Here is a 9,826-nt window from a genome sequence, read left to right as displayed (position 1 = left end):
TTCCAATCGCAAACAATATGAATATTTAAACCTTAAGCATCTGACAAGTTCCCAAACTGGTTTCTGGTGTTTTTTGAGAAACATGATGCAGGTCATATAGGCCTAACCCAGAGCTGAGGTGCAAAAACAACCTAATTTCTGTGCTTTTAAAATGTGTTTTAAATTGTATATATTAATTTAGCATTTATTTTAGCCAATATGTTGATTTGTACATTGTCTATTCTAGCTAGCTAGCTATCACCTACTACACCTTTGTAGCTTGTACTTTTGTACTTGTATCTTCTTGCATTTGTGCAAGCCTATGCCATATATTATATGGGGCTATATATATAGCCTATCTGTAATATCTTATAATTTACATTGTGACTAAACTAACCTGAAAAGTTCACTCTTATTTTGAACCTGCCCATGAGGAAGAGCTCAGATCAAAAGTGAAAGTATGCTATCACCTATTGAATGCATCGGGTTTCGAGGTTAGCCGGGCAGAGTTATTTCTTTGAATAAAATGCGTTTTAGCTCACTTAATGTAAATATATGCATATAATAAGCGACATCTAGCCAAATTATTAGTTATATTGTCAGGAGCTGCTCGGTGATGTTAACACTCCTCGTCTTCCTTTCGTTGGTTTATGGTGAGTTTTCGACATTTATTCGTAGGCCTATTCCTATATTCGGCCGAGCTGCTTTTATAGATGTGGATCTATAGATTGTGTATTAATTAATGAAATATAAACGTAATGTTTTACGACGTTAAATAATCTATTAATGGATTTCGCTTTCGGTTTTATTTTCAATAGTCTGATTTTGGCAGATTTGGCTCCCCCTGCTGTTGAAGTGAATGTACTGTCCTAACTAATGTTAAAGGGATAGTTCACCCCAAAATGAAAAATAGCCCATGATTTACTCACCCTCAAGTCATCACAGGTGTATATGAAATTCTTCTTTCAGACAAATACAATCAGAGTTATATTAAAAAATGTCCTGGCTCTTCGAAGCTTTATAATGGCACTATGGCAGTGAATTGCTGTTTCTGTTTTGAAGTCCATAAAAGTGCATATCCATCATAAAAGTGCTTCTATCCATCATAAAAGTGCATCTATCCATCATAAAAGTGCATCTATCCATCATAAAAGTGCATCTATCCATCATAAAAGTGCATCTATCCATCATAAAAGTGCTCCACATGGCTCCAGGGTGTTAATTAGCTAGTTATTTTACTTTATACAGGTAAAGTTTTAAATATGAATATTTATCTTACACAAACGCATCGCTTCGCTTCAGAAGAACTTTAACCCCAGAGCCGTGTGGAGCACTTTTATGATGGATAGATGCACTTTCATGATGGATAGATTGCACTTTTATGATGGATAGATGCACTTTTATGATGGGTAGATACACTTTTATGATAGATAGATGCACTTTTATGATGGGTAGATGCACTTTTATGATGGATAGATGCACTTTTATGATGGATAGATGCACTTTTATGGACTTCAAAACAGAAACAACCATTCACTGCCATTAAGCTTGGAGGAGCCAGGACATTTTAATATAACTCCGATTGTATTCGTCTGAAAGAAGAAAGTCATATACACCTAATATGACTTTAGGGTGAGTAAATCATGGGCTAATTTTCATTTTTGGGTGAACTAACCCTTTAATACCGCTATTGTGCTAACTACTGTTCTGTGGTCGCAGGGCTGGAGGGAGCTGATGTGGTTCTGTCCTGCTCGCTGATCGAAGAGGGGGGAGGGATGGGAGGCATGATGGGCGGGTCGATGTTCAAGCGCACTCCCTCCACGCTGGTGTTCAGGGATCTGGTTGGGAATGCTGATCTGTCACCAGAGCTTGTGACCCCATATAACCCCCCCGAGACCCCTAATGCCGACGATCTGATCTTTGAGTTAATGTGTAAGTGCAGTGAACCTAAAGTCAGCAAGTGAATATGTCTAAATCAAAAACATATAGAATATCTTTCTGTATTGTTTCTCACCCCCACAGTACCATCCATTCAGATTCCTAATGTAGACTTGCTTCTCCACGCTGATTGTAATGAACAGGAAGTGGTTTGTGAGATTAGCCGTTATGTTCCTCGTGATGCTGATTTGGATTCCCTGCCTGCACATTTCATTGGCTCAGTTCAGCTGGATGGAGGCGGGATCAGCCTCACGCTGGTCCTCCAGACGCTTCACAGTGAGACCACACAGTCCCACACGCAACCACTTGTGCAGAGTACACTGAACCTGACTCTCAGCCAAGCAGGAACGTTGCTGACAGAGGGTAATGTTGAAATATGTTATTATTATTATTGGACTATGTTCATACAAAGGCTGCATCCGAAATCGCATACTTCCCTACTAGTAGGCGAAAAACAGTATGTGACAAAAGAAGTGTGTCCGAATTCACAGTAGGCCTACTCATAAAAGAATAGGCAAAAAGTACGCAGTTGACCTACTTCCTGTGAGATTCTGAAGTGTGTATACGGCCCTGTCCCAAATGGCGCACTTCATGCGGACTTTCGGTCTCGTGGACTTAAATTGCGCGTGCTCGCCGAGTCTACGAGTCCGTAGGCCGTCCCATTTAGCATTTTAACGCTCTGAAGTGTGCTCAGCAGCGCCCCCTGTGTACCCTTGAAGCGGTCTTCCGCGAAGCCCGCATAGATGCAGGCTCCACGCACTTGAACTACCCAGGAATCCTTGCGAAAGGCCAATCAGACAACGGATGGGAGGAGATTTCGCTCACGGACAATTGTTAACATGGCTGAAAAGAAAATATTTAAGTGTAATTATCATTACGGTTTTTATGACAAGTTTATACAAACATTATGATCATCGACCAGTGGTTGATGATGTCTCAAACATTGGCTAATAATAGCGAGCTGAATAATACGATTGCATTATGATTCATTAAATAAATAGAACAGAATGTCAGGGCTTTACTGAGTCATATGTAAACACAACAACAATAGGCAGCATATTTCCCCGAACCTGTAGCTCCTGTCCATAACAACAACCAGACAAACAACTTCCTGTTTCCGGCGTGACGATCGAGTCTGTACCAAAAATACCTCTCAATGCGCCCTCGCGGACTTGCGCTAAGGGCCCTATAGGTCTGCACTACATGACGTCACCGAAGTGTGGACTCTGAGGAAGTCCACAAGTCCGGAGTGTGCCATTTGGGACAGGGCCTACGAAGGAAACTTTACTATCCCATGAGGCCACGGGAGAATTTGCGAATGGCAGTAAAGCGAAGTAACTGACGCGCTGATAGATCACATGATAATGACAGCATGGCAAATGTAGTAGCCTACGTCCGTATTACATTCATACTACACACACTCATACTATATATAACATACATTTTCAGCGGCCATGAAGTAATTACTTATGCAAAATAGGTATTCAAGAGAGTATGTGATTTCGGATGCAGCCACATTCTCGAGTATAGCTATGCTATATGGTCAAACATGTTGAATATGAGATGGGAGGAAAAATTATATTCCAGCGCTTTTACGTTCGCTCACAAAACGTTGTTCTCTCACAAAATTTTGTGTTCCCCTGAGAAACTTTGCATTCAGTAGCAAAAAATATTGCGCTATAAACTTAGTGTTTCCACGAAAAACTTTGCATGCGCTCGCTCCCACCTCTTTTTCCATCATCACAAAGGTTATGCAAGCAAACGCAAAGTTTTATGGGCGAACACATTTTCTTGGGGGAACATAAACGTTTGGATTTTTGTATAATGTACGTTTAGTTTTAATGAATGAATTTTAATACTTATGCATGTGTAATACAAATGAGAATGATAGTTGTTTCTAATTGGCCTAGACTGCCAAACCCTGCCTAAAACACACAAAACAAACACTACACTCATAATAAAATATCACAAATTTAAAATAAACTTTATATTCAATGATTTATTTATTTTTGAATAGATTAAACTTTCATGAAAACATTTGCAAGTGGTTTGAGGTGTCACTACACATTCAGCTTTATTCTCATTGCATTTACAGCATATTGTCGCCAGTGTGTGGTGTTTAGAGCCCTGCGAAAAAATGTTGCAAAGCGTTGCCAGATTCTTGTTATGATTTGCTTTAACTAATCTTACTTTTTGCATGGTTTGTAATGACATTTTTAACATTTTTCCTCCTCTCTCTCTCTCTTCTTAATATCTCTCCACCCAGTTGTGTTTGTGGTGTTCTCGCGTGTCCCATCCATAGTGGCTCCAATAGGGGGTGATGTGCTTTTAGACTGTGGCTTTAGACAGAAGGACTCCGTCCCAGGGCAGGAAGTGGCACTTGAGTGGCGTATACAACATAGAGGAAATGGCCGTAAAATTCTTGATATGAAAGCGAGGGAGGAGGAGGCGGACATGGCACCAGAACGTAAGTGAGAAGTATTCAGATAATTAAAGGAAATGACATGTTTGTATGCTAAATGTCACCATACTATTGTACACTACAGTATTTGTGGACCGGGAAGGCACAAGCGCTGAAGCAGATCTTCTGGTGAGGGACGGGAATGCGTCTCTGACTATGCAGAGGTTAAAGGTCACAGATGAGGGCACATACATCTGCACTGTCGGCTCTGGGGAGTTTCAGACTCAACAGATCGTGCAGCTGCACATTACACGTGAGTCTTTCATAGAATGGTCAAAATATCCCAGATGTTTCCTGACATTCTACACTCACCTGAAGGATTATTAGGAACACCTGTTCAATTTCTCATTAATGCAATTATCTAATCAACCAATCACATGGCAGTTGCTTCAATGCATTTAGGGGTGTGGTCCTGGTCAAGACAATCTCCTGAACTCCAAACTGAATGTCAGAATGGGAAAGAAAGGTGATTTTGAGCGTGGCATGGTTGTTGGTGCCAGACGGGCCGGTCTGAGTATTTCACAATCTGCTCAGTTCACTGGGATTTTCACGCACACCATTTCTAGGGTTTACAAAGAATGGTGTGAAAAGGGAAAAACATCCAGTATGCGGCAGTCCTGTGGGCGAAAATGCCTTGTTGATGCTAGAGGTCAGAGGAGAATGGGCCGACTGATTCAAGCTGATAGAAGAGCAACTTTGACTGAAATAACCACTCGTTACAACCGAGGTATGCAGCAAAGCATTTGTGAAGCCACAACACGCACAACCTTGAGGCGGATGGGCTACAACAGCAGAAGACCCCACCGGGTACCACTCATCTCCACTACAAATAGGAAAAAGAGGCTACAATTTGCAAGAGCTCACCAAAATTGGACAGTTGAAGACTGGAAAAATGTTGCCTGGTCTGATGAGTCTCGATTTCTGTTGAGACATTCAGATGGTAGAGTCAGAATTTGGCGTAAACAGAATGAGAACATGGATCCATCATGCCTTGTTACCACTGTGCAGGCTGGTGGTGGTAGTGTAATGGTGTGGGGGATGGAACCTGGAAGCCAAGATGGAAGCCACGGCCTACCTGAGCATTGTTTCTGACCATGTCCATCCCTTTATGGCCACCATGTACCCATCCTCTGATGCCTACTTCCAGCAGGATAATGCACCATGTCACAAAGCTCGAATCATTTCAAATTGGTTTCTTGAACATGACAATGAGTTCACTGTACTAAAATGGCCCCCACAGTCACCAGATCTCAACCCAATAGAGCATCTTTGGGATGTGGTGGAACGGGAGCTTCGTGCCCTGGATGTGCAGCCCACAAATCTCCATCAACTGCAAGATGCTATCCTATCAATATGGGCCAACATTTCTAAAGAATGCTTTCAGCACCTTGTTGAATCAATGCCACGTAGAATTAAGGCAGTTCTAAAGGCGAAAGGGGGTCAAACACAGTATTAGTATGGTGTTCCTAATAATCCTTTAGGTGAGTGTATAAAGGTGTTTCTTCTGCTGTGCATAGAAGCTTGTTTCTGCCACAGAATAAAAAAATAAAAATCTCAGAATTGCTCAGTATAAACTTGTACCTTTGAGTTGTAAAGTCAGAATTGTGAGTTTATTTATTATCACAATTCTTAGAAAAAAGTCATCTCACCATTGTGACTTCATATCTCACAGTCAGAATTGCAAATTTATATCTCGGAGATCTGACTTTATTTCCCAGAATTGCAACTAGGCCTATATCTCGCAGTTCAGACTTTATACTGTAACTCGCAATTATGAATTTATATCTCACAAATCTGAGAAAAAAGTCAGATCTGCTAGACATGCAATTCTGACTTTCTTTCTTGCAATTGCAAGTTTGTATCTCTCTTAGAATTGTGAGATATAAAGTCTCAATTCCGAGTTATAATGTCAGAATTGCGGGAGATAAACAGAATTGTGAGAGAGAAAAAATCTGAATTATAAGATAAAATTGTTTGGAAACAAGCTTCCATAGCTGTGGGCATGGAAATAAACTCTTACAGGGATAGTTCACCCATAAAGGAAAATTATTAACATCCTAAATACACAATTCATATTTTAAAATATACGATTTTTTCATTCTTTGTTTAGATTATCATATTTTTTTAAGCATAATACTTCCTATTTTTATAATGTCATTTCATTGTTTCAAGTCTAAAAAAAAGTAAAAAATGCAATCTATACATGAAATGGATATGAAAAGCATCACAAAATAAATGCATTAAGAATGTGAGCTGCCTTCGTATAACAAAAAGAAAAACTGAAATCTGTTTGTTTTTATAAAAATCCAAACATTGGATTTACAGTAAGTGTTCAAAGTTGAAGAAACCCGTAAAATTGTTCACATCCATAAATCCTAAATTTTATGTGAATGTAATTAGTCAGAGATACCATGCCATATCACACTCCATCTTTGCCCAGAACCTCCTCATGTCACACTGTCTGAGGAGAAACTGATATTTCAGGATTCGACACCTCAGAAGCTGAGCTGTCACTGTCAGCGTTACTACCCTCTGGATGTGCAGGTTAGCTCACTTTCAGAACAGCCACAGTACAAAAGTTGCCTTGTTTAGTTTCGTGTCCTGACGGCCCTGTGCTCCCGTAGGTGGAGTGGTTTTCCCAAGCACCCTCTGCAGAAGAGCCAGTCTCTTTGACAAAAGAATCCTCTCTCTCCAGCCATCGGCAGCACAATGATGGGACATACTCCCTCTCCTCTTTCCTCACCCTACGGCCCGACGAGCACCCACCGGGGACGATTGTCACCTGTAGGGTCTCTCACTCCGCCCTAGAAACACCGAGTGATGTCAGTCTGACTGCGGACAAAACTGAGCCAAGTAAGTTTTCTTTTCTATTTTTAAATATGAATTTTTTTTAATGTAAATTTAATGTTTATCACAGAGCAAACTAGTCACGGAGAAAGTGCCACTATTATGCTTTTTTGAATATTACCTTTCATGTAGTGTGTAATATAGCTGTTTGTGAATGTAAAAGGTTTGCAAAGTTTTAAAGATCAAAGTGTATACTTCTCATTAATGAAGTTATTGTTTCCTAAAAGAAAGGATTGATTCTGAACCGCTGAAACAAGACGTCAACGAATTTGGATTTGGGCTGGAATTGATATGATAAAACCGAAGCCACCATTACTGTTCGTATCTATGTGTATCAAGTGCTGAGGAAGCCGCCGGAGCCGAAATTTAAATATGGTGATAGGCATTTTTTAAGTGGTCGACCAATCACAACAGACTGGGCCATCTGACCAATCAGAGCAGAGTAGGTTTGCAGAAAGGAGGGGTTTAGAGAGACTGAATCTTCCAACTAACCGTTTTCAGACTCTTTGAGAAATGAGGTGATGTGCAATGTATATTATGAGAAAATTAAAGTGTTTTTTTTGCTTTACTTGGATCCATGTAAACCTATTGTGAGAGAGTCCAAAATAAAATTAGGAACCTTTAAAATAGCATAATAGGGGCACTTTATTATGTAACATATGTTAGTGATTACTGCAAATCTAGTCATGTCTTAATTTAAATAGTCATGAAATCTGTTGCATTATAAAAGCTGTGGAACTTTTTGAATTTAACAGGAAAAGCCTTCTGGACAGTTATCTTAATGTTGGCGATTTCAGTGGTGTTTTTGTATCAAGCATTCAGAGGTGCAGGTGAGTTTCGTTTTTTTTTTAACACATCAACATGTAACTACGTATATATAATATTAAAATAATACTACTGTTCAAAAGTTTGGAGTCAGTAAGATGTTTCTTTTTAAATAAATTAAAACTTTTATTCAGCAAGGATGCATAAACCGTGACTGTAAATAGTGAAAGTAAAGACTATTTTATATTATTGTTACAACAAACAAAAAAACTATTTTAAATAAATGTTATTTTTAACTTTTTATTCATCAAAGAAAAAAAAAAACAATGTTTCCACCGAAATATTAAACAGCACAACTCTTTTCAACATTGACAATAATAAGAAATGTTCAAGACTGCAGTAATGATGCTGAAAATTCAGCTTTTGCCACAGAGGAATAAAATACATTTTTAAATATTTTAAAATAGAATAAAGTTATTTTAAATTGTAAGAATATTTCACAATATCTCAGAAATCTTTCGAAAGGTACTGTATACCACAAAATGTTAAATTTATTATTATAATAATTTGTATTATTATTGTCTTTTAAGAGAACTGAGGACCCGTCTTCTTGAAATCTTGGAAGGAGCCATTTTAGTTTTTTACTTGATCCGTCTGTCCCCAACTGTCTTCCAGTGGATTTATTTTCATTCAATCATGGTACATTTGTTTAATAGAAGTTAAATGTCAAAAAAGGTTTCCTGCATAACTTATTCTGTTAATGTAAAATGAATTCCATTGTTTATCTTCTGATCTACTGGATGTTGTTTATTTGTTGTACATGTTCCTTGTGTTTGATAAATAAAAACAGAAACAGATCAGGTTTTGTTGATGGTTTTACTGGCATCATCTACAGTATCATGGACATACAAGCATGCTGTTTATGCCATTACAGTCTAATCCTGGCATCAGGCCTGACGGCATTACCCCTGTGTTATGGTATATGCTTTCATTCATTCATATTTATACATAAAATAATTTGTCATCATATATGTCAATATAAGACATGTCTATAGTCTCCAACAGAACAAAATATAAAAGTCTGTGCTGACGAAGGAATGTGAACCAACAGCTGTATTTTGCATGGCAGTATAGATCATAATTTATGCTCTTTTTGCATTGATTATCTGTTATTTTCTGTACATTTCAGTACATTTTGGCAGGGTTGTAGCATTCACAACTTGTTCCCCGGTGAGGCTTTTCCACAGTACAGGAAAATGAGGCTTGTTTTGTACAGGCAGTTAATAGTAATAAATAAGCATATTACTAGTAAAAGAGTCTAACAGTGGGATTATTCTGCCATGCAAGTCAAAAGACACCAAATAAACACATTAAGTTTTCTATGTGCACATGTTCTCATTTTTCCCATTGAACACAGTTATAGAATTGTTTTACTGTTTGTTTTCATTAACTTGTGCACCTCCAGGTAAACACACAGAACAAAAAAGTACAAAAGCTGTCACTGGGGCGGTACCCTTTCAAAAGATACTATGTAGGGATGGGGAAGTAACGCGTCATAAAGCACTGTGGCTTTCCCCTGACTGTGCAGGCCGATTCAAAGCTTCAAGAGTGTCAAAAACGGCACCATCTGGTGGTTAGTTACAAATGAAAGCAGCCAAAAGCCCGTGAAAAAAGCTACATCGGATAAAGCAGCCACCACACACACTCCATAGTTTTAAATGGGACCTATTTAAAATTCACCTTTACATGGTGTTTGAACATAAATGTGTGTCGGCAGTGTGCCTATAATGATAAAAATCCACCCACTCCTCTTTTTTAGTCCCCATAAATCATAAG

The 9,826-nt window shown here is 38.7% G+C and overlaps 1 protein-coding gene across 1 annotated transcript; it reads left to right on the top strand.

Moving 5' to 3' along the window:
- The first annotated feature begins 502 nt into the window (after positions 1-502).
- Positions 503-9,005, top strand: tapbpl (TAP binding protein like). Its single transcript, XM_056234887.1, has 9 exons — positions 503-632; positions 1,699-1,911; positions 2,002-2,280; positions 4,184-4,384; positions 4,464-4,631; positions 6,819-6,922; positions 7,003-7,231; positions 7,981-8,055; positions 8,581-9,005. Exons 1-9 carry the CDS (start codon positions 596-598, stop codon positions 8,586-8,588), a joined length of 1,314 nt encoding a protein of 437 aa, XP_056090862.1. The 5' UTR covers positions 503-595; the 3' UTR covers positions 8,589-9,005.
- Positions 9,006-9,826: the final 821 nt, after the last annotated feature.

This window comes from Rhinichthys klamathensis, unplaced genomic scaffold (genome assembly GCF_029890125.1).
Source record: "Rhinichthys klamathensis goyatoka isolate OS25496 unplaced genomic scaffold, OSU_Roscu_1.1 h1tg000407l_1, whole genome shotgun sequence".
Lineage (NCBI taxonomy): Eukaryota > Metazoa > Chordata > Actinopteri > Cypriniformes > Leuciscidae > Rhinichthys > Rhinichthys klamathensis.
This window is presented reverse-complemented; position numbering and strand designations above follow the sequence as displayed.

What these genes read in the sequence shown, in the direction of transcription:
- tapbpl (XM_056234887.1), top strand. Translation starts at nt 596, where the DNA reads ATGTTAACACTCCTCGTCTTCCTTTCGTTGGTTTATG. An exon ending in AGGAACGTTGCTGACAGAGG is followed by an intron (nt 2,281 to 4,183) that starts GTAATGTTGAAA and finishes CTCTCCACCCAG; the next exon opens with TTGTGTTTGTGGTGTTCTCG. An exon ending in CGTGCAGCTGCACATTACAC is followed by an intron (nt 4,632 to 6,818) that starts GTGAGTCTTTCA and finishes ATCTTTGCCCAG; the next exon opens with AACCTCCTCATGTCACACTG.